The sequence below is a fragment of the Anas platyrhynchos genome, chromosome 8 (assembly GCF_047663525.1).
Source record: "Anas platyrhynchos isolate ZD024472 breed Pekin duck chromosome 8, IASCAAS_PekinDuck_T2T, whole genome shotgun sequence".
NCBI lineage: Eukaryota > Metazoa > Chordata > Aves > Anseriformes > Anatidae > Anas > Anas platyrhynchos.
The window spans coordinates 14467261-14495254 of record NC_092594.1 but is presented as its reverse complement, the minus strand read 5'-3'; the positions used below and the strand labels follow the sequence as shown (position 1 = coordinate 14495254).

The 27994-nt window shown below is 40.5% G+C and overlaps 1 protein-coding gene and 1 long non-coding RNA gene across 6 annotated transcripts in view; one reads left to right on the top strand and one right to left on the bottom strand.

Moving 5' to 3' along the window:
* CRB1 (crumbs cell polarity complex component 1) overlaps nucleotides 1-27994 on the top strand; it is a 101944-nt gene that overhangs the window by 22157 nt on the left and 51793 nt on the right. For both annotated transcript variants that reach the window (XM_072042143.1, XM_027463097.3), the window contains exons 2-5: nucleotides 7177-7761; nucleotides 14195-14390; nucleotides 16298-16437; nucleotides 17488-17670. In XM_072042143.1, the coding sequence (XP_071898244.1) occupies nucleotides 7177-7761; nucleotides 14195-14390; nucleotides 16298-16437; nucleotides 17488-17670 (1104 nt within the window). The remainder of the gene's footprint in view (nucleotides 1-7176; nucleotides 7762-14194; nucleotides 14391-16297; nucleotides 16438-17487; nucleotides 17671-27994) is intronic.
* On the bottom strand, nucleotides 184-10750 carry LOC119717630 (uncharacterized). 4 transcript variants are annotated; one of them, XR_005267509.2, is made up of 4 exons: nucleotides 10147-10748; nucleotides 1906-2176; nucleotides 1574-1819; nucleotides 184-1007 (listed from the first exon to the last, which is right to left on the bottom strand). It is a non-coding gene; the product is annotated as an uncharacterized lncRNA (long non-coding RNA). The 4 variants fall into 4 exon arrangements; XR_005267506.2 differs by lacking the exon at nucleotides 184-1007 and having other exon boundaries at nucleotides 1143-1819; nucleotides 10147-10301; nucleotides 10491-10750; XR_005267505.2 differs by lacking the exon at nucleotides 184-1007 and having other exon boundaries at nucleotides 1143-1819; nucleotides 10147-10747.

The following is a 27994-nucleotide window of genomic DNA, read 5'->3' as shown; positions in this document are numbered from 1 at the left end:
CTCTGAAGAACTGATAGAAAAGCTGATTTGAAGCTGTCCCCCAGATTCCCTCCACCACATATTGCAGCTGTTGGTCATCTGCCCATTGATCTCCTATGTCCCTGTGTAGAGGAATCCTGCTGTGTAGCATTAAGAATAAATTCTGCTGCATTAATACAACTAAAAATGATCATCATTACACTCCTGTCTTTACTCCTGTCCAGACTTAGAAGATAAGAACATACCATGAAACTATAAAAGAGGAATGTTATATTCCAATAGAGTGGATACAGTAGCAGGGATTGCATAGCAGAAACAGGTTCAGTTTCTAATAAATGTTTATGCCACTTATTGCAACTGGTAACAGCTACCTTCTGGGCTTGCATCTTATATAAACTAAAATCCCTGCGCACTGGAAAAGCACAATGATGGCTATGCACTATCAAATTAAACTACAGTGGTGTACTAGGCGTAAAGGTAAAAGAAAATAGTGGATGAACACATTTATTTGTATAAGAAACCAGTGTTCTTGCCCTTGACTATGGCTTTGCTAGTAGTACCATGCCTTGATGGCCAATTGGACCAAAAATCTTCCAAAGTCAGTCTGCAGGATGCCTGATGAGCTCACGGGCCTGATTTTCCTTCTGTTCCCAGCATAGACACTGCAGTATGATACAAAATAAAGTGAGAGCCAAAAAGTATTTAGTGCACTGAAGCAAAGGATAAAAGTGAGTGGGGACTGTGAGAAGAAAACATTTACCTCATTTTGGAGATGTTTGTTTCGTTTGCCCACTGCTGACAACACAACCCACGAGCTAATGAGCTGCACTCACTCCTCTCTTTTTATCACTTGCACCAGCTGGAAAGAGTGCCAAGCAAGCGCCTTTGAACTAGCACACCTCACTGCGGCTCACTGGGTAGCCTCCACACGGCTGTTTTGTAGGAAAGCCTGTCAAATTGTTGCTGTGCTTGGCATAGTCAGTAGGTGTGGCTGTAAGGACTGCTGCTGAAGTGCTCATAGGAGAAGGCTGGGATGGCACAGAGATAAAAAGACAGCAAAGGAAAATGACAGCAAGCAGTAGCATCCTTCATTCTTGGGGAGCAGCACCAAGTTAGTGTGAGCTTGCAGAAATGAGAGGAGAAGGACGACAGGGAGACACTGATTTAATAACCAGTTCTGTAATTTGAATGACAAATAGCTTTGATCTTAAGGTGTTTCCTAAACAACATTCAACAATTTTAATGATATTCGGTCGTTATTCTTATGCTAATATAATACTTCTGCCTCAGGTATGTTGTTAATTTACTTTGCTTTTGCTGATACAAATGTATTTGAAAAGAAAAGTGTCTTTCTCAATAGTAATGAAATATTTTGTGTAACCGCCTTTTTTCTTTTGTGCCTGTGTGTAACGGCGGTTACTATGGTAATATTCGTGATTCAAGATTTAAAGCCTGAAAGTGGTTTCTATAACAACATGCTAGGACATTTTGGACACACAACTGAAGTTAGGAATTCGAGATTAACCCTTTATGACCACAGGATTTGCAGCCCCAGTGACAAGCTCTTGTTAGTTTGTCAGAAGTTTGCTCATACCTTCCCAAGGTACACCTCCTCACTGAGCAGACGGAGTACTAAGTCCAGCTGTGGACAGAGCAGGTCAGGTGCTTCCATCCCAGGTGAAGTTTGTAAAGGAGAAATAATACCACAGTATCTACAGGCTGCTCATCACATTAAGTAATTAGGACAGTAGACAAACATATTTGGCGATGGACTGAGTAGGGATGAAATAGTGTTAGTGCGATGTTTAGGAAGTTTGAGATTTCAGTCTGGAAATCAGAACTGTGGGGAAAAAAAAAAAAAAAAGTGATCTATTCTCAGACAATCTTAATGGAAAAGCTATTTTGAGGGCTCAGAGAACCCCTTACCTGACTCCATTTTATCCAGCATGGCATGTTCTTCTGTCCTTCCCCCTCTGCCAAATCCTGATCCATGAATGGCATTTCTGCCTTTCAGTTCATGGCAAAAGTATCCGATCCCATCTCTGTCACTGGAGATTATGCAGCTGTACTCATCGCTTATCTAGTTCTTCAAGATATGTAAGATTGGATATATATGCACACCCACAACTTTCTAAGGTTGTCTTCGCAAGGAAGTTATTGTCATAGTGATGAACTATATTTTCCATGTCATGGTGCACTGCAGAGAAAACAAGATATGCCTAGTTATACCAAAGCTATGTGCTCTTCAATGCAGCACTAAATGGCTTGGGATATATTTGAATATTTCCAGTTAAATGCTAATTATTTCAAGATCTCACTAAAACTGCAGAGCTTGATATTTCAGTAACACATTCACACACTTGTTTTAAAATCTCAGGGACAAATTTTAAATAAGAAAAAAATATAAGCATCAAAGATTCTTATTTCTCACTCAAGACATCAGACTACCTAAGCACTCACTACCCTCAAGTTATCCAATGATTTCTTTATTCAATTTATTTGATCACAAGGTAAACCCTCCATTGTGAACAAATGCTATATGCTGGTGTTGCGTCAATGGGAGACACTGAAATAACAACACTAAGGGAAGCAAGTGTTGCTTTGTTTGTCCCAAGAAAAATTTCTCTCTCTCAGTGACCGCAATTAAGGTATCAATAGTATAAGGTATTTTGGGAAACTAAGAACAAAAACCAAACAAACAACAACAAAAAAACCACCCTAACTCAACACACATTCCCTAGGTTGCTTTTCTGTTGTTTCGGTTTTATAACTTTTTTTTTTTTTTTTTTTTTTTTTAACAGAACTGCAGACCTATAATATCTTAAAATTCATGTCTTTAACAATGTTTACGTGTTAGAAGACAGTATCTTAGTTTCCCTCTGCTGGATCACGGATGGTTTCCCAGTACCCATTCCTTTCCAAAATGTATGTGTTTCAAACAAAAAGTCATATTTTGCTGTGATTTACTTCATCTGTTTTAGCTGGTATGGCTTCCTCATTTTAATTCAAAATTTAGTTCAAAACTTTGAAGTAAAAGCTGTTAAAAACAAAAAACAAAACAAACAAACAAACAAAAAAAAAACAAAAACAAACAAACAAACAAAAAAAACAAACAAACAACAACAAAAAAAAACTACTCCCCAAAGCACTGTAAACTCATCATTGTTGATGACTATGGGCATCAAGAAGATAGCTATCTCCTCATAGTATTCTTGTTTGTTCGTTTTTCTCCCTAGAAAATCGACTGCCTCCGTTAAGAAGGAAAAATCTGCAGCATATGTAAAAAGACCCTGAAGCTGTTAGTGTTGAGAACCTCTGTAAAGCTAAGAGTCCTCCTTCGGGGAAAAAAGGCACATTTGAAGAATAGCATTGCGAATCACAAGGAGCCTCCAGGCATGATGAGGTGATTAGCAAAGTGCAGGCAGGACCACATTCAAGTGAACTCAAGTTCATAACAACATGATTAGCAGTGATGGAAATTTGATTTTAAATTCTGTTGCTGATTAAAATATTTCACCAACTTGTGCGAAGAGCCACAGACAGAAAGAATAAATTTTTACTGAAAGAAATTTCTGCCAAAAACAACCCAACACAGCTTGATAGGTTTTGTGTTGGACTTTGAATGGCTAAGATTGCAAATCAGATTCTCAGAACTGGGGAACTGGCAATTTACTTTTTATTTTATCAGTTTAATATTATATATTTCAAAAAGCACACAGGAATGCTCTAACTCTGATTCAAACAGAATCTAGAAAAAAAAAATACAACACTTCACATTATCAGGAAAGATTTGAGATCAGGCTCCTCAACATTACCTGCATAACTGAAGAACACTGGTTTCTTTGAGAGGATTCAGAAGATCTGTGCCAAATTGTCTCCGCTTGTTCAGAACTCCCACCCTGTTTCCTTTCCCACTAATTTAATTTTGCCCTGTTATATTCATTTTCGTGTATTTCCAGCCTCCCAAACCATATTGTATTGCTTCATTGCAGCAGTTTCTGAACACTGAGATGTCTGTACCACAGCAAAATCATGTTGTTTTTTTTTTTTTTTAATTACCGATTAGTATATGAATAATCCAGAATTTGTAATGAACAGCAGCAGTTTAACTTAATCTTGTGTATGAGGAAAAATAATTACTGTCTCTCAGCATTTCTTACGTTTAGTAGTGCCAGCTCTTGTAAACGATAGAGAATACTGACGTTTTTGGCAATACTGACGATTTTCCAGTAGATGGCAAGCTTTACTGCAAGGAATTTTCCTGCCAAATATCTCAACTGCATGAAAAGGACTTAACCATGGGGTAAAATGCTTGGCACAAATTCCTCTAGTAATTAGATTAATGTATCAATGTTTATAAAGAGACAGATAATTACCTCAAGTGTCAGTCAGTGTAAATCAAAATGATCAGCATTTTGTTTCTATTTTTCTGATGTTACATATAAGTTTTAAGAATCTGTCAGAACAAGTCACTCCTGAGTGGGTAAGCATGAAAATGACTCCCCTGCCTACCAGAGCTACTACACAAGGCCTTTCCAGATTATCCTTGTGCAACATTACCAAAACTAAAGCCTCCAAATACATCAAAACACTTATTTCCCATATAACTCTTTCTGTAAATGTAGTAGAAAATATTATTTAATCATTAGCTCAAACTGAGCCAGCCTTTTCATCAGACACGATCACACTGCCACATCACATCCTATAGCATGGGTGTGTTCAGCTCCCACATGCTCTGATCTTCCTCTGCTGTTTCCATGCAGCTCCCAATGGCATTAGGTTTCCAATTCCATCCTTCCACATGGCTCCAGAGCTGCAGGAAAGCTGAATGGTGACAGGGGAGGAAGAGACATACTGCAAATAACTTGTTTAACATAGGTGGGAAAGCAAGTGGAAAAATGGATATTCTAATTATGAAGACTCCAAGGATTTTCTGAAGCACTTATATGATTTAGAAATATGACTTCTGTCAAAAAATCATGGGGTGCACTGGTAAACTGCATACCATTTGATAACCACAGTTTGATAAATTACCCTTTGATGATCACCTCTTTAAGGTGCAGTTGTGATGAATCTTATTACCCCTAATAAAATCTCTTGGTCCTAGTTTTTAAATCACAAGAAGCTAAAACTCAGCAGTGATTACATCTCTGCTAAGCCCATCAGAATCCTAGTATTCATCAATAACTATATACATAATAATAATAATAATAAAAACCAAAAAACAACAACAACATGAGAATGAAGATAAAACTCCAAAAATTGCATTGCTTTGCTGTAAGCTTTATGTACAAATCAGACAAAAACATCCCTGAGGAATACTGGTTATATTGTATTGTCTGTTGGCAATTTCTGCATAAGAAACTTGTTTTTATAAAAGCCAGAGGTGTTCAACTTAAAATGCTTGTTAAAAAAATCCAGAACAGGTTTACCTTTCTATATTTTTCCCATTGCAGTGTCACCTTGGAGACAAATTGATTGCCTTCATTACTGACTGTGCTTTTAGGGCTTCCTTTTCTCTTCCCTCAATTTTCATCCACTGTTAACATCTCAGTGAAGTATGCAGATTTGTAATCTCTGCTCAAAGCTAATATGTTGCTATCAAAACTGAAAACTGGCAAATTCTTCATTTTCTCTCATATAGAGTAATTACAACAAATTGAGATGTTGCATGCATATCATCTCTGGAAAAGCAGTAGTAATTAACTGAATTGCTTCTCAAGTCACAGTAGTCCTACTTAAGAAATACTTCAGTGGTTGACCTTACCTCTTGCAGTTTACGTAGTATAATAGTTAGATAATGCTGCAAATTAATCACAGTTAATTTCTTCAAATTTGAAACATATCTTGAAACATGCAATTTTAATTAATTTTAAGTAGACAGACTGAAGAGAAAGCTCTGTGAAGTTGGACAGTCCCAATAAAAATGTGGATAGCGAAAGTTCTATTTGGGTCTTACCCTCTCCACAGCCTGGAGTCAGCATATCCCCAAGTAACGAGATTCCTAAGTGTTGCAGACCGATGATTAACACCATTTCCGTTGGCCCATACCAAACCAGTGAAGCTGTGATTGCAGAGTATTCAGCCCAGGTCAGCAAACCCACCTCAACCACTCAGCATTAGCCATCCTCACTATTATTTGGTATAACTAGCACTCAGTTAAAGGTGGTATACCTGCTTAGCCAAACGTGGACATTCATTTTGTTACAGAGACAATTAATCAGGATTAAAACAATTACACATTTTCATAGCAAAATTATTTTCTTTTACTGGAAAGAACGCCCTTCACTGCTCTCACTCTATTAGTGTTTCTCAGTTGTGTTTCATGAACAATGTTGGTAGCAGCTCACTCTTCCTTGATTGGGAAGTTAGAAAATAGCTATTGTTATTACCTGTTAGTCTTTACAGCAGCAGCAACTATAAGTTGTGTTTAATTGATGCCAGGAGCTCAGCTCCTGGTGGATAAGGGAGATATTTATACCATGTCCACTAAATATTTATGCTATGTCCACCATGTCATTCCAGCCTCAGAGGCTGAAAGGCTCTCAGAGTACTATTTTGAGTCTCAGGTGTCTGGGAGATTCTCTATGGTGGAAGTGCTGTACAGATGTCAAATTAGTAGTATTTATAATTGGGAAGTCAAAACCAACTCAAAGTGCATAATGGTTTGAGTCACTCATGAGAGACTAAAGCATACCCAAGTCATTTAGCTTTGTTGAACTCCAATACAAAAAAAACTTTCACTACAAAAGAATCCAAAATGGTATTGTACTGAAAAATGTTGTTCAGTTCCTCATTCTAGTAAAACAAACAAACAAAAACACAAAACAAAACCAACACCACCTGTTTTAAACATATGTAAATGCATTCCATGTTGCTGGTCATCTCTGTTGACAGTCACATATATTGTTGCAACAATATCGTTGTTAGTGTTAAATAATGTATTCCCAGTTCTGGCACTACAGCCATGGCTGCTGGAAGAGGTGAGAATTTTGCTCATATTTCCAGAACTGTTTTCACTTTACATTTATTAGTCTACCAATATGTGCTGCACATTTACTGGCCCTGTTTTCTTCTCAAAATCCAGCAATTGGAGCTATTAAATTTAAAACAATGTGGTAATAATTGCACCTATTTGACTCTGGTTTACTCCAAATGTGGTAGAAGTCCTCAGGATCTTTTTCGTTTCCTTCCTAGAGTCACTTTGCATGAGAAACGATTCCAGGTGCCTGTCAAATTCCTGCCAAAAGAACTCTACGTGCGCTGCTGGTCACAGGGAGGACACTTGCCATTGTGCAGATGTACCACAGGACACTATGGAGGAACTCTGCAATAAAACCTCTGACCCTTGCTCCTCAAACCCTTGTCTTCAAAATGCTACCTGTTTAAGCTCTCCTGGAAACCTCAGCTTCACTTGTGAGTGCCCCACTGGGTATAATGGGTCTACTTGTGAAAGAACCGTCAGTGTGTGTGACACAAACCCCTGTGAACATGGAGGCACCTGCCAAAATGGCCTGGCTGGGCCCATCTGCCTTTGTAGCGCAGGTTACACAGGTACACTCTGTGAAACGGATTTTGATGAATGCATTTCTGAACCATGCCACAACGGAGCTGTGTGCAGGGATGGGGTCGATGAATACTCCTGCTACTGCGTCCCAGGCTATCAAGGCAAGCACTGTGACCTGGAAGTGAATGAATGTGTGTCAGATCCATGCCTGAATGGGGCAATGTGTCTCAACCAGATAGGAAAGTACGACTGCATCTGCCCACTTGGGTATACAGGTGAGTGCCATTTTAAACAATCTTTGTATCATGGAGAACTGCCATACTTGTGTTCTAAGATCTACTACCACACACACCTATTTAGTCATACCTGTATTACCACATTGCCTTCAGCCTCTGCAGCTGTTGGTATATTATAGGTTTTCTTATTACCTATCTTATCACCTGCAACTTGTGATACTAGATGGAGAAAGACTGAAGAAATCTCTCATTTTCCAGAAACTACAGAGCAGTTTCATGAACATCAAGTTGTGTCACAGGTCCAGGTTAACTTTCCTTTAAACAAAATATTCTCAGAACACATGTCCTCAGAGTGCTATACATAGCTTTTAGCTCACAGACAAAACCTATGTTTGGCAGTGATAAAAATTAGATCTACTTTGACTTGGTTGATTTGCTAATCACAACGAAGAGTACTCTTAAACCTAGACAACTGATTTGCAGGAGTCTTTTCCTTTAAAACACTTTTCTTTCATTTTTTCCCTTTTCTGAGCAAAAGCATCTTGTTCAGAAATTTTCAAAACACCCTATTCAAATGTTTTCCTTTATGTACACTCGCTAATAGGCCTCTTTCTCCTCCTCTACTTTACTGAACCTCAAGACCAAATAAATTAATCTATCACTTTTCCTCAACACCAATTCTCAGGATGGCTATGCCTTTCTGGTTTAATTCTGAAAATTTTTCTAAGCTGTATACCCTACTGATGTCATATAATATAACTGTTTTTTTTTCCCTTTTATTATTTTTCTGATCCACTCCATGATTCAGTCTGGCTGAGGCCACAGTTAGATTTCTTTTGCTGTGGCAAAAAGAAAACTTTCCAAAACTCATTCCTGGCTTCTTTTCTGGGAAACAAAAGACCAATATTCCAGTGGTTCCCAGGCATGCAAAAGAGTGTCTCTCCCTCTGTAGGGCATGTAGGCTGGCTATTTCATAATAGCCACATAGGTTGGTTATTTCATAAAATATTAGAAATTACAGCTGGATGTTCTAGAAGAACATACATGTACATTTGTCAAGAATGGAGATAAGCTGTTCATATCATCAAGAGAAAACATCCTTACACTCAATTCTTACTCTGCAGGTTTTTAGCAGTTCAAAGTTGACAGCATTGTACTTCACCATATACTGGCCTTCCAGTTGAATTGGAAGGTTTAGTATCAATGCAACCTATGAACTCTGATACAAAAAAAAAAAAAAAAATAAAAATGAGTAAGTGTAGTATAAAAGCCACAAAAGAAACATTTTCAGAACCAGAAAAGGGTAAGACAACAAGGACTAAGGAAAAAAAAAAAGTATCCTGCTGACAGAAAAAAAAAAAAAAAAGACATTTTACAGTCAAGTTTTTAGCTTTCCAAGTAGAAACAAAAAAGTCAAAAACATGCCACTGCATCTGCAAAAGCCATCCTCTCCCTGCCTACAGGCTATGCATGTTCTGAACTCACTGCTTAGCCTGTGTAAACTTAACTTTGACTAACCTTGTTGGCTTCCTTTCCTCTGTCCAACCAGAAATAGAGGATTCACGTAGAACTAGAACATTACCTAAATTATATAGTAGAAAAAAGTATCAGGTTCCAAAACTACCCATTTTTTGATAAATTTCCATTTCATCTGGCCCCATTTTAAAGAAAAATCACACCCATACCTTGTCTACTTTCTCTACTGGAGAACATATAATGCTGTAGGAGACAAATTTCAAAGCTATATTCAGGGACAGGACAGAAAGAGAGAGCACATTGAATCATTAAAAAGAGAAAAGGGGATGCATTTTAGTGATAGATTGCCAGTCAGGTAAGCAAAGAAAAAAGCATCTTACAGCACAAGAAGGGAAAAAAATAACAGCTATTGCTTCAAGTGATTCAAATGAATAAGAGATGTGGTTTACAGCTCCATCCCAAAATCCCCATGCAGGAGGGGAAGTCAGAGGTAAAAAGCAGCTTTCCAGTGTCTGACGCAGCTCTTGTTGGAAGCCAGCCCTCAGTTAGCGTCCCTCATGAGCAGGGGGAATGTTGTTTGAAGGAAGCTTGTTACCTTCCTGCCACCCCGCTGCTAGCAGCAGGTGTCCGAGCCCGGGCCAAGCGAGGGGAAAACTACACAACCCGGGGAAAGCTGAAGAGCAGAAGGAAGGAAAAGCCTATTAACAAGCAGCATGGCTACTCTGCAATGATCAGACTCAGCCCAGACCTCCTGTGGTATTCAGGAAACTGTATTTGTTTAACCTGCGCTGTCAGTAAGGTCCACGCCTGGATCTGTAGCTCACAAACTCAGCTTGAAAGACAGAATATACACCTTAGAGGCAGAGGGAGAAAACATAATAAAATAATAAAGCCCAGACAAAGAGAAATGAAGATTTAGATCAACACAAACTGCTGGAGGGAGCTCACCCTGCTGGAGTCACCCTGCTTTTATCATGCCGTTCTGCTGTTTTCCAGGCAGATGCTGTTTGGTCTCACCAAAAAATAAGCAGCAACACTCGGAGTGCTCTGCACTCAGCACAAGCAGAGTTAAGAAATGAGGGAGCCAATGAAGGAAAAGAAGTCTAAAACAAAGCAGAAGAGGCTGCAGTGCTTTAACGTACAGCTCCGATACTGCTCCCAGCAGTAGAGACTAATCATCATAATTCTGTAAAGGAGTAGCTGACTGTTCCTTCAGCAGTAAAACACCAGCTTTTAAAGGCTACTTAACCAAATGATTTATCAGAAGCATTCTTTTTTGTTGTTTTCTGCACCTTGCTGTGAGTTGTGCTAAATGCACAAGCCAGGGGGATTACTGGATGAAAGCCCTGAGGTGTCCCCACTGGTAATAAAAATCCTCATTTACTCTGTCGGGGGATCTTGCCAACCATTATTATCCTGGCCTGACACCATGAATTACTGTGGGAAGTCATCCAGCCTCATCTCATTTCCCTAAGATGTTAAAAAGGTTACATCTCCTGATATGGAGGTAGAGAATGCACAGTAAATCTGCAGCAGTAATGTTAACCAAATGCTTGAGTTACTGGCTGCAGTTGCTACTTGTTTCATGGGCTATGACTGCTATTTTGTATGATTGGTATGCTGCAGTACTTCTCAAAATAGCTGAGAAATGTCACACATAATTCTTACACAAATGGAAGAGGTTAGAACGCACTGAGAGCCAAAGACTGGAAAATTTAGCATGAAATTTGCAGTTTCTATGATAATGCTCTGCATGTGTGAAATTATTTACAAGACATGTGTCACGCAGCTGTTAAATAATGAAGCTCAACTGCCTCACCGAAGTTTTGCTGGCTACCTTAATCAAATGCATTTTTTTCTTCCATTGGCCTAATTGCACTTGCTTTTAATTCACCCCAGCAGGGCCTAGTGCCACAGCCTGTTAGCTACCCACAGCTAGGTACGTTAATTACCTTGCTGGGCTAAGCTGAAGCCAGTCCTCCACTGTCAGAGAACAGCTTAGTGGGAACTACCAGGGGCAAGGGGCAGTTCCTAAAACCAGTCTGACACCAAGACAACAGCAGGCCTTTTACACAGGGAAAATCATTTCAGCATCAGATGAAATAGGTACAGTGGGCGAGATCCATTCTTTGTGCAATACCTTTTACTACGATGTAACTGTGATGAATTCTGTACAATATAAGGAAATTATTACCTGAAGAATCTTAGTTCTCACACAGAATCCTTATCAGTAACGTAGATGCCATTTAGAGTAGATACATCTTCTCTAGTCTTAGGCACTAAGATGAAAAATCCCACAGACTTCAGGGTGAGATGTCAAACTACCAGCACAGAAACATCTATTCCACAACCTAGCCATAGGTATAAATTGTATTCAAATTCAAAATAGGCACTATGCCAAAACTCTATCAAAATCACCAAGTGGCAAAAGCTGCTGCTGAATCAAAGTGTTACTGCTGCTGTCCTCATGCCTGCCTTTCCACTCAGCCTCTTCATGCTTCTGCCTCCACCTCACACCATCTGCCTGCCCAGAAGTGGGGCAGCAGTCCCTGCCCTGGTGCTCTGCCTGCACTCCTCCTCCCCTGTTTCATCAGCAGCACTCCTGTGCCTCCTCAGTGAAGCACCGAAGTGGGTCAATACAGGTCTGTACTCAGAGAAAGGATGAGGGAGTCCCCTTGCCCTCCCCACAGAGGCACTGCAGCCTCTACCACTGGGTGAGGTACCTTAAGTACACGCTTCCCTTCCCAGCGAGCTCGTGGTAGTGTTGCACCAGTAGCAAATGGCACTGTCCAGCCAACAGCGATTGTCTGCTGCTTCCTGCAGTGCTGTGCACAAGTGCTCAATAGGACTTATTTGAAAAGCAAGTGGTAAAGGTAATAATAATCTTAGTACTTCAAAGAAACCAAAGAAGTTACAAATACCCCTTCTCAGTCTTTCAACTCAATGTACTCCTGGGGCTTGGTTTATGCTGAAACTGCCTGCACAAGGAGGGAATGCCTCTGCTCTTAATGGCTTAGCCCCACGCAGTAGCAGCGGAAGGGCTTGGTGGCGCCTTACCCCCCCTTTCTGGCATATGATATTTGGCATACAGCATATTCATGACAGAATGTTAGGCTGAGGTGCAAATACAGATCTAATCTTTTCATCTTGCTTCCTCACATCTAAGAAAATGTGACAGCAGACTCACTAAAGGCTAGGGAGGAATTCCCCCTGTTTGCATGGCATATCACATTGGCTAGATGCATTATAAAGAGAGAAGTTTTCTTCTGAGGCAACATTGCCGAAGGCAGGTTACTGGGCTTGATAGATTAAAGACGTGAACCAAAACAACAACGCTATGGTCTCATGTTAATCATCAGGCTGTTCTCAGGCCTGTAGTCTTAAATTTGGTTGAACTGAGGATCAGTTGAGCAGGGCTTGTTTTGTCACATGATTTTTAGTGTTCACAGTAAGCTGTTAACAAGCTCTGGCAGATTTACGGTCACTAGACATACTTCTGCAAACACATTGTTTACAATTACAGTGAATTCACAGGGCAATGACCACAGAGGGATTGCTCACTATGTCTGGATGTAATGTACATTACCATAAAGCTATAAGGGATCATTCCTGTGCTGGGATCTCACACAGGCTCCCACTGAATGCCATGGCTAGCCAGATCCACAAGAAGCCAGAAGTCCGGGACTGGTGACTTTACCCACTGAATGTTTTATATGCAGAGGAAGCTGTAAGAATATATTCTCTAAGTTCACAGTAATAATGTTTCATAACTACTAGAAAGATGAAAAAGTGCATCTATTTTAATGAGATTTAAGATTAAATACAATTAAAGTTATGAGCTAACATCTTCAAATAATATGGATTATGGGTTTTTATTCTTTTTTATTATTTTTAACAAGGGTACTACATTCAAAAGGGTCAAAATAAATTAGTGATCAAGGAACAGTGCTAGATATTCGTAATGTCTAAAAAAAAGTTAGTGTTTTCTGAAAAATGCTCTTAGAAGGCATGAATTTCACAGCAGGACAGAGCTGGATAAGCAGCATAAAGAATTACAGGTGAGCTCCTAAACAGACTACTAAAATAATACCAATAATTACAATGTGGCCATTCCCATCTTTTGAAAGCCTGTGCCATCTTGGACTGAAAATTTCACCTAAAAATAAAGATAAAATAAAAAATACCTGCAAAATCTTCTTCTGCTGCAGATTCTCTCTCAAGTAAGAAATGTCCCTGAAAACTTCTTACAGTCCTATTGCTGCTTTGGTTAGCCAAACCAAGACAGTGAAGTCCACTTAAAAGTGGCTTCTAAATTAAAATTTGCCAGCCTGTTTTGTGGCTGATACCTTAGCTGGTAAAACAAGTTGATTTGGCAGATATATTTTTTTTAATAAATCACTGTTTCTTGCCCAAAGTAAGAAATAATTAAACATACAGAACCCTGGAATAATCAGAGCAGGAGCTGCAAGTATAATGAAATCTTTTTTAGAGTCTCCCAGACTGGATTAGAGACAAGAAAAGGGACTGTGTACGTAACTTGCCAACTATCAAGCATAGCTGTGAAGTACCATTAGATCGGATGGAGCTCCATCAGTTATCTCTGAAGAGCAGCTTGGAGAGTCTGACCTGTTGCGAGCACAGCATCGTAGGCTGGTTTAGTTACACATTGCTAAATCTTTAAACAAACAGACACAACTAAGCAGCAAAAGAGAGGGAAACCGACAGCTTCCCAATGGATTCAATTAACTGTGCAGCTTTAAATGGGCTCTTCTGAGGTCATTAAATTACCAATCATGTCTGTATTATATAAATTCGATGGTGGCACACTTTGAATGATCTGAAAGCTAGTTCATTCTGCTCCAGTGGTCAAGCTGACAAAAAAGTTGTTGTACCTACTGTCATGAATAACACCCGAGCTCTTTGGTGAAGCCTCCCAAGCCTTAACAGCGAGCATCTCGCTAAGTGCGGGGCTTGCCTGCTTTCTTTGCCTCCGCAGGTACGAACTGCGAGCTGGAGATCGACGAGTGCCTGTCGCAGCCCTGCCTGAACGGCGCGACCTGTCGCGATGCCCCGGGCGCCTTCTCCTGCTCCTGCGCTCCGGGCTTCCAGGGCCACCTCTGCCAGCACGACGTGGACGAGTGCGCCAGCCTGCCCTGCCGGCACGGGGGGCGCTGCCACGACCGAGCCGCAGGGTGAGTCCGGGGCCGGCCCGGGGCTGTCCCGGGTCCCTCCCGCTCCCACCGGGGCCGTCCCGGTCCGCCCGGGTGCGCGTCGGAGGCGGGCGCGCAGCGGGAGCGCAGCGAAGCGCGCAGCAGCTCCTGCCTCTAAACCACCCTCAGCCCTCAGGGTAACCACAGGGAAGGTAGGGAGGCTGAAAAGTTCCTCCACCCGATGTTAAAAGCTCTATGCATTGGTCCAAGCGCAGCCTGGTAGACGGAGCTCTTGCATTCACTCACTAGCATCGACTCTGCATGCTCAGCGTGAGATTTTAGAAACTGAAAACGTGTGTAAGCTCAACTTTATATCACAGAAAAAAAGCTAGAAGTCAATAAGTGTTATTGATGGAGGCTCTACCCTTTCCAGTGTAAGATTTGTCCTCTATCGTCTGCTTTCCAGTTTTTACAAATCTGTTTTGAAGATACTCATGTCCCAGAATCAGCCCCAAAGTCACATCAGCAAAAGGCAGGCTTGCCTTGAACAAGAGGGGAAGAAATCCTGTTCTAGGAACGCTAGCAGTGTGGTGACATGACACCAACCTTGTGGAGCTGCCTTGTGGCAGCCCTGAATGACTGATCAGGACAAAAAATTTCCTGTTCTCCAGCATAGCCAAAGCGCAACAGCAGGACAGGGAGGTCACCTTGCTCCGGACTGGTTCACAACAGAGCCAGCAACTAACCTGCAGAGCTTTTGAGGATATGCATGTGAGGTGAGCAACTGTGGTGCTCATGCAGGCCAGGCTTAATCACTGTCCTCTTCCTCTGAGCTTTTTAAAGCAGAGGTGCACGTAAGAGCAATTTTAATTGGCTTGTAATACTGCAGGACATCTGCAGAACTACTGGAGCTTCTTTACACAATGAAAAGGGTTGGACAACAAAGCAGTTCAAAGCAGAAGGGTAACTAGCCATTTTATGGTATTTTTTTCAGGAGGGGGTGTTAAAGGGAGAATTGTAGACTTGAAACAAGTTTTTTTCTTTTCTGGCCAATGATGCAGTACAATCAAGATTTGTGTGTTTGCCACCAGCTTTCACAGCATTGCTCAAGGGGACAGGTTTAGCATTTAAAGCTATAAATATAAATACCAAAATAAGCTCCCTCCCAAAATTCAAACCAATTCTTCCAGTGAGGTTTCAGGAATGCAGCAAAGGAGGATTTGACCTTTTCTAAAACCAGTTGCACATCATTAAACATTCATATTGTTCAGCAAGATTCCCCCACAATTTCAGTTGTGCAACAGCCAGTATACCATTTTAATGTAAAATAAAGCAAAATAATTAAATATATTTTTGTTTCTTATAATTACTAAAAAGGTCATCTGAGCATGTGTATTTATCAGTTGTTTTACAAAGGTCTGTCTTTGCTTATGACATGTACAAGCTGACCTTAATTCCTACACTTAGGCCATAAGATACATGTATTTTATAATAATTAGGTAATTTAAAAAATTCAAAATTTAAAAAGTTCAGACAATAGAGATTACTTTCACTTTGTTCAGTATTTCTTAGGGATAACTCACTTTCTCTCCCGTTTTCATTTTGTGAATAATATTAAGCCTACAAAAAATTGCATTGGAAAGGGCAGAAATATTTTTGAAATTAAAAAAGAAGAAAAAAGTCAATAATTCTAGAAAGAAATGATCTGTCAAAACCTATTTGAATTCACAAGCAGTCCCCTCCTGGGCCAAGCCACCTATTTCAGGAAAATGCTCGACCTTCATTCCTGGTTTCTGGGTTTTCTCCTGTAACACTGGAGGACGTCTCAGGCCCGGACTCTGCCGTGTGAGCTGTTAGCTGAGGCAGCACAGCAGGTCTGTGCCCCTTTGGGATCAAAGCTCAGGTCTGCTGACTTCCAGCTAGACTGAATATTTTATTCTGTGTTGCAGGTACAGCTGCAACTGTACTGGTACTGGATTTATGGGCCTGCACTGCGAGACCCTAATTCCCTTGTGTTGGTCACAACCCTGCTACAATAACGCCACTTGCGAGGACAGCACCGACAGTTACACGTGCCACTGCTGGCCAGGTAAGCTCCAAGTTCTCCTATAAACATCCTCTCTCCTTGTGTAATAGATAAGTCATCATCATTTTCTGATACAAAACTTGAAATTGTGTGGCCTTAAAAATGCTCTAAGACCTTGGTGCTAGATGGGCTTCATTCCCCATTATGAGGCAGAGCACTGTGGGTATATTGCTCACTTTCCCCAGCTAAGGATTGGTTTCCTACACAGCAGAAATTAGGAGGAAAAAAAAAAAAGAAAAAAAAAGACTTTCTTCTTCAGAGCAAGGACCAATATCACCAAGTCAAAACAGGAGACTCAGCTGGAGCTGGGACCCAACTCCCAGTCTGATGTGTAATCCATCAATCCACACGGTACACACATCAGTGCTGTGGCTGATCTTCTTTTACTCTTCACTAAATGGACATTTAAATCAGTCTTAAAAACATACTTTTCAGTGCAAAATATTAGTTGTCTGTTCATAGATAAAAATCAAAGTAGGCATTACATTGGCAAAGTACTTTCCTTCATATCACCGATGCATGCTCTTATGTCTTGTAGCGTGGGGTGAAAACACACTGGGCTGTGTTCTTTTTTTGTTTGTTTTTGTTTTGTTTTGGTGTTTTCCTCTACCAGTAAGGTTTGGTTTGGGAAAGTGCTCCCGCACACCAGTGGGAACACAGGCACTAGGCTCTCCAAGAGACTTTGCAAATCTTTCAGCACGTGAATGAACTACAAAGGCCAACTCCCTGCACTCCCATCTTTGGGAGCCGGTGCAAAAGACACGGAAAGCTTTGCACAACCAGAGAGCAGCATAGCACAGCGCTCCATTACTCACACAGATGTCCATGTTACTTCCTAAAAAGAAGCCAAGTCCATACAGCACAGCAAAGCTCAGCTAGCTTACACAGAACAGCCATAGCAACATGCAGCTACCGAGCTTCAAGAGGCACTTTTAGCACATGACAGACTCTGAACCCAAGCGCATCTCAGCATATACTCACAATAACACTTTCAGGTCAGGAATGAATTGGCAGCCCAAAAATTAAACCCCTTCTTCCGATTGTTCTTCCCAGGCTATACTGGTGCCCGCTGTGAGACCGACATCAGCGAGTGCAGCAGCAACCCGTGCCCCGCCGAGGCACAGTGCGTGGAGCGCTCGTGGGCACACTGGTACGGCAGCATCCCCACGCTGCCCTCCCACTTCAGCTACGACGAGGCAGAGGGCTACGTCTGTAGCTGTAAACCGGGATTTACCGGTAAGGATCTTTCAGTAAACGTAGGAAGTAATGTCCTGCAGTGTTCCGTGGTATAGGCGTGCTGTAAATCAATCTGTAAAGTTTGGGGTGTTAAGGCGTCATAGTGCAGAGGGTCCCTCTGGTGGTCACGATACACATGTTCCGGTAGTAATTTGGGATGGAGGGTTTGTTGCACAAGTTGTGAAGCTGGCAAGAGAGCAGCAGGCTCCGGAGATGACCCCCAAGCCAAGTCCATACAGCAAGAGAGATGCAGTCTCTCCCACAGTCCTGCCTGCTAAACCTCATTATTCAGTCACATTTGCTTGAATTATACCATAAATATCATAAACTTGTGTTAGCAGGTGTTTCATCATGAGTTTGAAATGCACAGCATACAGGTATTGTATTAAATAATAATAATAATAATAATAATAATAATAATAATAATAATAGAGTGTCTTCATGAAGCAGCCATGAAGTACAACTCCCAGTCTTTCAGCGTTTGTCTCTACACTACTCCTGTACTTCTACACAGTAGCACTGGGGACTGCCAGGAGCACTCCTCCGTGTGAGCATAATACCAGATTTATAAAAGATGCTGCAATCTAACGTGTTGGTGATGTTCCACAGCTTAAATGAAAAACAAAACAAAACAAAAAAAAAAACACCACTCTGTATGCACCTATGTTCTTAGGAAGAGAAAAAAAAAAAAAAAAAAAAGAAAAAAAGAAAAATTGCAGATAATCATAATCCTAAAAAGACATGCTAAGTTTTGTGTTTTGTGTTTAACATACCCTGTAGTATTTTGCACAGACACTAACAAGCTGGCTTTGGATTGCATGGTTCTGGGTGTAGAGTCTCCATTCTGTTATTCCTTCTGAAGAGAACATAATTAGTAGCTAGATTAATTTAACCAGTCCACTTTCTCATTCCATTCATCTCCTGCACAGCTGCTAAACTTCCCCTGTGTCTCCCACCGGGCTGCATGACTGATCTCTGCAACTTAACAGATACAAAAGCATACAGAGAGTACAACTTGTGCTCTGAATTCCCAATTGATTTTTCTTCAAAGGCGCGGTGAGACCTGTTTGCTTTTGTTCTGCTCCGTCCCCGTAACTGTCCTTCCCTATCCTGTCACTAAGCGTTGCTGTTGTACTTTTGTTCTGCCTAAGAGAGCATAACATCAGGCTTCTGCTCAGGCTTGTTATGTCCCCTGGTTATGACCCTTTCCTCTTCCAACTTCTCTTCAAATGCTACTTCTTTCTCTTTGCTTCCTTCTAGCAGTGTCCAGCTGTCAGGTTTCTTTTCCTTCCCCTCTTGCTCTATTTTAAAACCTCTCATGCTCTGCATGACGACTCAGAAGGTGGTTCCTTGTTTAGTCATCACCATTCTTTATCCTCCCACTTCTTCTATTGCCTACACCTGCCTTGTTTGCCTGATTTGGGTCAGGATTCTGCTGGTTTTAGTCACACAGGGGGGCTCCCTTACTCCCCCAGGGGTCAGTGGACCCATGTGCAGGCATACTCTAAATGATTGAGATTGGTGATCTAATGAAAAAAAAAAAAGTGTCAGAATCTATTAAATCTATTAATCTTAAATCACTTTTTTTTCACTAGATAGCTTCTAAATAAAATTCAAAGCTCTCCAGAGATAGGATGGCTGACAGAATTCTAAGAGACTCTGCAATTCCTACTAATATATGCAAATAACTTTACATAAAGCCTTTATATAAGTTCAGTTATCCGCATACCTGCTGGAGCTATATATAAATGTCATTAGCAAAAGCAAACAAACAAAAAACACACACAAAACAACCCCTCCCTCCCTCCCTCCCTCCCAGAAAATAAATAAATAAATAAAACAGTAAAAAACAAACAACAAACTATTTTTAGCAAAGTGTGCTTAGACAGCTGGAAGCAAGAAGAATCACCTTAAACAGGGATGGTTGTAAAAGCTGCTGGTGAAATGCCTTTCAGCCATGGGCTGCAAACTAATGTCAGGACAAGGTTAATCTTGCCACTCTTGTCAGCTCATTCGCTGCCTGTGTTTTTCAGTCTAAATTTTAAATTGTTTTCTTCCTGGCCTGTGTGAAAAGCAGGGTAGTCAGGTAACTTGCATATTTGTAGAGAAAACAGCAGCATTGCTCTAACTGGCAGCGAGCATCCCTGGGGTCCTAGGCTGTGCTCTAACAGCTGAAGGAGACCTGGCTGGTGGAGATTGAGCTAATGTGAGGAAACTGATTTGCATGGGAATAACACCATTGCTAAAGGTCGGGAATTCAGCAATGCCCTTAGGTACAACACATCCAGCCTCCCCAGTCCTCCTAGTAGCACTGAGCATTTCTCTCTGGCCTTTCTCCTTCCCCCAGGTAATCTGGGAATGGAAAGTGCTCAAAATGAGCCCCAGCCTCCTCGCATGTCAGAAGAGCTGAAGGCATGTCCTACAAGAAGAGGCTGAGGAAACTGTTTACACAATTTGATTCTAAATAATAAAAAGTAGTAATCCTGGTGTGGCAAATTTATCCTAGCCAGGATTTTTTTGAGTCCATTAGATAGATGCCTTATCCCACATCAAAGACAGAAAATTCTTGAGGCGCTTCTACAAAGGGTTAAACTTCTCCAGCTCCCTTCTAAGTCAAAGGGCCTGGGGATACTCAGATTTCAAGAGGTTTCAGTACTTCTGCAGTAGCAAGCCCTAGATTTTTGATATTACCTTGGTCTGCTGGCCCCCTAGCACAAAAGTACTTTTAATAGACTGTGCTTTCTTTTAAAGGTCTTGTGATTTGTTACTGCTAGCTGAAGGCAGCAGTTATCCTAGAACTTCATCCTTTCATATCGCGGATATATTGTATTGCTCTAGCACTGCACGTTTTTTAAACAGAGTGTGATTTGAAAGGTTCAGCTTCTCACTTTCCTCATGAAAACACTGGGAAAGGAGGAAAGCAGAGCTATGGCTTTGGTACTGACTCATTTCACCAGGTTGTAATAAACTTAACACCATGTCAGAATTAAAGACTCCCTGAACCTGCAAGCTCTGTCAAGTGACACATTCCAGTGCTGAGCTGAGCCTGAGGAGAGGTGAGTGTGCGAGGCAGGTGGTCCTGCTCCCTGCGCCCTGACAGTGGGACAGGGCCACCAACAGGGCTGAAGATCATCCCTTTGGCTTCAGCAGGAGTGTCAGAGGAGCAGAGCCCACTAACTCCTTTGTAGGCAGGGTGCCTGCTGCCTGCCAACATGCAAACGAGCGCTGGCTGATGAGGACCTTACCGCTTCTGGTGTCTGGTTATCTGCCGTGTGCCAGCTGCGCCACCAGCACTGCTGCTTGCTTTGGCGTGAAGAGTTCCCGAGCATTTCTTTGCCCTTTTTGTTTGTTTGCCTCGTTTCCTGTTTTTCCCGTTTAAATCTCCTTGGCCCCTTTCCCAGTCTGTTGGACTGCTGCAAGAGAAAATGATACGATCAGACTGGTGTCGTATGTGTGTTGAATTTCTGGCATATGCATGGGGGAAAGAAACTGTCTCCTGGAGCCAGAAGATGAGGCAGATAAATGGCCAGTATGGGAGAGTACTGAGCACTCAGCTAACTAAAGAGAACCTCAACTCAAATACTGAACTGTGAACGTCATGGGACCAGTGCTTAAAAACTGATTCATTTGGACTCTCATTTTGCACTTCAGCCAGGATGAAAGAAACACAGGCACACAAAGCATTGGGCTTCCATTTCTCTGCACATCTTTAGATGCTGCTACAGGCAGACCAATTGGCAGATGTCATGGCAGACTGTCTCCGCCAGCCATAGCTCTCTTCTCTAGCCTCCTTTTTGTGTGTGACAATATTATACAGAACATAAACGTTATTTACCAACAACGGGTAGGATGCTAGGTACATTGTCGCTAACGTGGGAAGCTTAAAACACACACATATATGTAAGGTTTCTTTTTTTTAAAAAAAAGATCCCATTCTGAACCATTAGTACAATTATCACAGAGCTGCCAACTATCTTAGATGTATAAAGTGATGTGAGTCTTACATAAATGAAATCAGACAAATAGCAGAGTTCTCATCTAGTCCCCAAATTCCAAAATTTTTATTTCCTCATCTGTCCTTCAGCTGTTCACACCACAGCAGTCAATCTTTCCTCTATCACAGCAGGTTAATTAACTTCATTTGATGGGCCATCATCACAGTTTAAAAGGTTGTTTTATCTTGATTCTGAAGACTTATAAGACAAGGCTATTCAAGGGGCATTCACCTGCTTTCCTTTTCTTTGCCCAAGGAAGGGATCAGGAGAAAAAAGGAGATACAGAGAAAAAACATGACATTTTTCATTGCAGGGAGACAAAAGAAGAGAGAAGCTGGGCTGGCTTGAGCTGGTAGGCTTTTTCTGCTCCCTTCCCAATCCTCTTTTGTGAAAATAATTTTTTAGATCCCTCCTGATATTAAATTCTTCAAGGTCCCAAGGGAAAAGAGGTGGTCCTTCCTGATTATTGTAGCAGTTCATTGTCTCTGGGAGGGCTTTTCTACTGACAGAGGAGGAAAACAGAGAGCTGCACTTTCTCCCAGTCTTTTATAGGCCAAAAATATATAACAATGGGTAGCCAAGCTTGACAAGCTATAGCAAGTTAGGTCAAAGAGACCCATCTGTGCTATGATCAGTATGCCTGGTCATGCCAGGTTCCCTTTGTGGCTTGTCAGACAAAGAAATGGCCCAGGAGGTCAAGGTGGCACTTCACTGAAGTGATTGTGAAAATGGCTTGGCAGTGAATTTGACAAAGAAAGCAGTAGGGTAGGTCGACAAGAACGATGAGGGAGCTTATGGCTGTGCAACCACACATCTTAACAGATGAATGTGGCAGGGTGGATCATGGCAGCACCTAGTTGTTCCAGAGGGAGAAAGAAAGAGATGGCGAGCACATGGATTCTGCATAATAATTTCATGATCCTACCTCCAGTCCAAGTTAGGGAGGTGTCCCTGGCACCTCCTACCTTTTCAGTGGGACTCAGGCTGCCCCTGCAGGCAAAGTGAGCATTCAAGTTCAAAACCAAAAGGTCAGGAGGTGCTGTTAGCTTGTGGTTATTCCTATACAATCAAAGGTTTAAAAAGGAAAACGCTGCTACTATCAAGCAGTCATTCAGGGTGAGCTAGTTTAAGGAGAAATGATTGTTAAGGAGAAATACAGTAAGGAGAAATACAAGTAAAACATGGGAAACAAACAAAAAGAATTAGAGTTTGATGGATACATAGGTTTCTTACCAGTTTGGAAACTCTAGAGAGGCTGTAAAGGCATATATCTTTTCCCCCCAAATCCAATTCATAATCACTAGAGATAATAATCAACCCTTCACACCGTTAGACTGCTGTGAAAGGATCCCTTTAAAAAATCATACTCTTTAAGTGGCCTGCTGGCACCGGGAAGTTGTGCAGCGAAACATGGAAAGGTGTTGCCATTTTCTGAACATGGGGAAAAAGTTCCTATTTTCCTAGAGCTATTTCTACAGTACTGCCCTGTCTGTCTGCCTTCATGACATTGTGAAGTGAACTCCTTCATACATTCATGTGTTCAAAACCACAGGGTGGAAGGAGGGGGAGGACCTTGTCTTACTGCTCCCAGCCAGCCCCTGGTAGCTCCAGCACTACAAGACCAGCCTAGCAAGCACTGTACCAACACAGGATGCCCTCAGGGCCTGGCAGGCACTTGCTGCCTGTAAAAACCCTACACACACACACACACACAAAAAAAAAAAAAAAGACAATTAGCACTTTAAAGTACTTTTTCAATCTCTCCTAAAGCCTCTGATCTTGAAAGAACATTTGGACAGGCTTTAATGATCCTATTCTCTAATACTTTTTAACCTTTCCTCAATCTGCAGCATTCTGGGAAGGAGTTGTTCATGTTGTCATCAGAATTTATTCCTTTTGAGTTTTCCCTCTCCTCCTCTACTTTTGTCATTGAGTTCTTCCATCTCCTCTTTTTTTCTTAGTTTTTGGAACTGTTCAGGATGTTCTCTTTGAATCACAGTGCGTGTCCTTTAGCCCTGGCCTGTGCACAACTCCAGGGAAAGAGGCAGACAGCTTTGCAAATGGTTTCAGTATCCAGGAGCGCAGCATACTCGCCAGTTTTTTGCCTGCCTCTTTATTCACTATTCATCAGGCTGTTTTCTTTGCAATAAGCACTAATCACTTCTCATGTGCTTAACTTCCAGACCAAACTCATTATGAACTTAGTGTGATTAGCCTGTCTCTGGATAGCCCCCCTGGAAGGAAAGCTGAGGTTGCACTTGCAGTTTGCACGCTCTGCACCATAAAGGATTCATACTTCTTACAACATGGATAGCAGCACTGGAAGTTTGGTTATATCTGAAGAAAGTTATGACTTGTTCTGTATTTACCTCAATATTCTGCAAACTGGATTTAAACTCACTGAAATCAGAACAGTTCATGAACACAAGCAAATCCATATATACCACTACCGTGAAGTACATAAGTATTAGTACCACTTTAGAAATATGGAAAAAAAGATTACGGTCCATTATGTTCATAAGCTATGATGTTACCTAATGAACAGTGGAGCTTCACAAGAATGTATTTAAAATACAGGTACATCACTATCAGATCCAGTTACTATATCTGATGTGCTCTAAGTTGAGACTGAAATAGTTTCAGATCCTAGATCATTAAGAAAGGAGCTCTGGAACTCTTCATGACAAAAATTTCCAGAATTAGCCCCAAGACTTGGCAATTTGTTTGCAACTCTGAGAATCATATTTAGAGCCCTAATATAGCTATGTATGTTTTGTCATGAGGAATATGTATTATTTGAGAAATAACTCTCTTTGTTGCAAGTTGCATTGGAAATATAAATAGATCACAGCCTTCACTTCTGCATTATTCAGCACTGAAAGAATGCACAAAAATCAAGGATTTATTTAGTTTGTTTCTTTTGAGTTAGAAATACAGGAAATTAAAAATGCTAGGAAGTATCTACCAATATTATTTTCAGAACAAGTATAGGGTTTTATTCTTTAAAATTTCACAGCTGACCCTTCATTACTATGATCTATTTTCTCTAGTTACACTGATATGCAAAGTTGTATAATGTAGTCCAACGTGATTGACAGAGCCTGCAAGCAGTGGATATTTTGAAATCTGGCACATCTCTCTGTGTTAAACACTGTTGCACATAAACACTTTCTAGCATGAAAAGCTTTCTTCCCTGAACAAGAGAAGGAAGGGATGAATGGATTTTCAGCCATAAGCAGTCAGGTCTTGCAATACACAGACAGAAAACATCCTTAGATGTATGCAATCCTAAGTCCAGTACTTGCAGAAAGTGCTCTTAGAGAAAAAAAAAAAAAAAAAAAGAAAGTAAGAAAGTTGTATATTACTTGGCAGCAGGAATAATGCTTTTCAAGCACTCATTATTTCCAAGACAGTCCTTCCTAGTGGGTCATTCGATTATATGACTGACTATTTGCTAAAAATAGTCCAAATATTCAGTAAGAATTTTCCTCCTGGGGGTTTATTCAGGCTGTGCCTACTTATCTTTTTTATTTCTTTCTGAATATTGTGAATAAACCTTTCCTAGCCTTTTTAATTGGTATATCTGTGATATTTATAGTCTCCTATAATCGAGTTTAGCCACCTTTTGGCTGAGCTTATGAACCCGCTCAGTTCCACCTTTCCCTATTGAACAGTCTCTCTCGCCTTTTCATTTCTTGTTTGCTTTGCCTGAGCATAACAGTTCAGCAAGGTGTTATGCAGCCTGGAACCAAACACAGGACTCACTTTGCTGTACCCTTTTTGTTACTGAAAAAACAGTAGCCATCGTTTCCCTAATATAAACAGAAACTGCTGTGTATCTCCTGGTCTGTGTGCTGATGCTAGTTCTACATGTCTCCCGCACCCTGGCATTACAGATAATCCTGTATGCTTCCTCAGGAGAGGTGTTTCACACACATTTTTTGCACATACACAGAGCCGCACTGTGGATGCACACAGACTGAAAACAAGGACAACTGCTAATGAAAGCAAAGTTTAAAGTGTGGTTGAAGTTATAACCATACACAAACCGAAGGCATTGCACATACTGAATTGACAGCAGAACTTTGCTGATCCTCCCAAGAATTTATATTCTCCATCTCAGTATCTACTTTATAGCACATGCTTTGCAGTGTTGCATCCTATAAAGCTACATCATTCTGGTCAAACTGCAGTCAAGTTGAAAAGTCAAGCAGATGCACAACTTGCTCTTCAAACCGAAACAAACTTTAAATCTACATGTTGTAGAGTTTCCACTTATCTGTAGAAAGTGCTTAATGAGTAGACAGTAAATAGAAGACCTGTGCTATGGGACTAATATATTTTACTTCCTCAATATGTTCTAATTAAAAGAGTATTTAAGGTCAAATGTCAAGTGATAAACAAAATGACCCAATTTAAGAGTTCTATGTTTTACTTAATAGATGATTTTGAAAACAGCCTTAATTATCTCACCATTGTGAAGCCTATTAAAATCTAGTTTATTGGAAATACAGTAAATTATACAGCCAAATATTTAAAAGTCATTACTTCTCTTTCCCCTCATAACAGCGGAAATAAGGAGTGACATTAGAAAAGCTGAAGGAGTTCATTCAAAAAAAAACACATGGACAAGTAGTTCCGAATCATATGCTTATACATGTAAGACTACATGTGTACATATGCACATATATACTAATATGTCTGTATTTACACACATATATGTAGTTACGTACATAATATCTGCTTCAGAGTACTTTGTTGTTCTGCTCATAGAAAGCCTTTCTTTGATCACTAATTAAAAAGGTCCAAAACTTTCATTTCTATTTTGAAGTGTACAGGTTTCTGGCTGGATTGTTTTGTGGTAAGAATGAAAGATTTGTCTTCATTCATTTCTTCAATATTTGAAGCATGCAATGTGTATGTTTATTAATAAGCAGTGTTTATGTTGATCTTCATTACTAATTAATTATTTTAACTGCATGGCTTCTGACAGTGGGAAATGTGTAACGTTTGCATGCCAAACCTGTATATATTTGTTATGCCAGCAGTATTGGCCAATATTCAGAAAAAAAAAAAAGTCAAGATGTGTGAGTAAAATTATTTATGATTAAAGTATCCAGGCTGCTGTTACCTAGCTGTGGCATTTAAAAAAAAAAAAAAAAAAAAAAGTGTAAAACCATTCATCATTTAGTTATGGTATAGTTTACAGGCTTTATACAGCTTAACTACTCCGTATTCATGCTCATAGATTTTTTACATACCTTTGAAATACCACTTCTTACATATTAACCTCTCCAAATAACCCACAGCTGTGGGATGGCATTCTGATTCATCTCAGTGAAGGGCTTTACTTAGTAAACCGCTATCTGTATTACCCACAAAATAGTATAAACTGACCTAATACATGAAAATATGGAATTTATTTAAACTAGCATCAGCATTTTAGTACCAGCAGAGCTAAGGTCTCTGTATTCTTCCTGTAGCTCTCAGCCAGTAGAGGGAGCATGAAATACTGTGCATTTGTAGCATCTGCTACACATTAGCAAAAGTCTAGTTTAAGTTGATATTTCAACGCAGTCATTAGAGCCTAATCCGGTAAGTGCTATTGCTCAAAGTGTTTGTGATGATCCCTATTTACTAGTCCAAATTCTTACTATTAATTTTCAGCTTTCACCCTGCACAGTTTGAGTAGCAGAGCCTTCTGCATGGACTTCAGGGATATGGGTCTTCAGCCCATCACGCAAAGTCCACTCAGAGCTGGAAAAGATACAGAAAAAACAAGCACCAGGGTTTTAAGTACAGAAGAATAATCTGATGATCCAGACCAGGGGTACTCTTAGTTAAAAATTGTTAGCAACTTGGAGGCTTGGCTTTTGCACAATAACAACAACATAATTTTAATCCCAAAGTATTGGGCTTTGCTGGTTATGCTAGTAATCCTGTTGATGGAGCTATTTGGGTGACAGAAGACAGAGGAGTTCCAGTCCTGCTAAAGGCTAAGCACCCACCATGAATTTTGCACTCTCCCTTGACAAAAATATTCATGTTTTCTTCTTGGTCCTTAAAATAACAGCAAAGGACTATTTTAAACCCTTACATAAGTTTCCCATAATGCCAGTGGCATAAATGAAATCAGTTTTTAAAGCATAAAAGGCACCTCATCTAGGCTCAGAAACGTCAGTAGTAATTACAAACTTTGTTTTCAAGTATAATCAATTCTTTATTTATGGTGTGAAACTTTTTTTACCCTTTTGAACTTTCTCTATTCTAAGCCAAGCAATATTGTTGGCATGTTCCTTTAAAAGTAATTGCTTCTGGACTGAGAAATT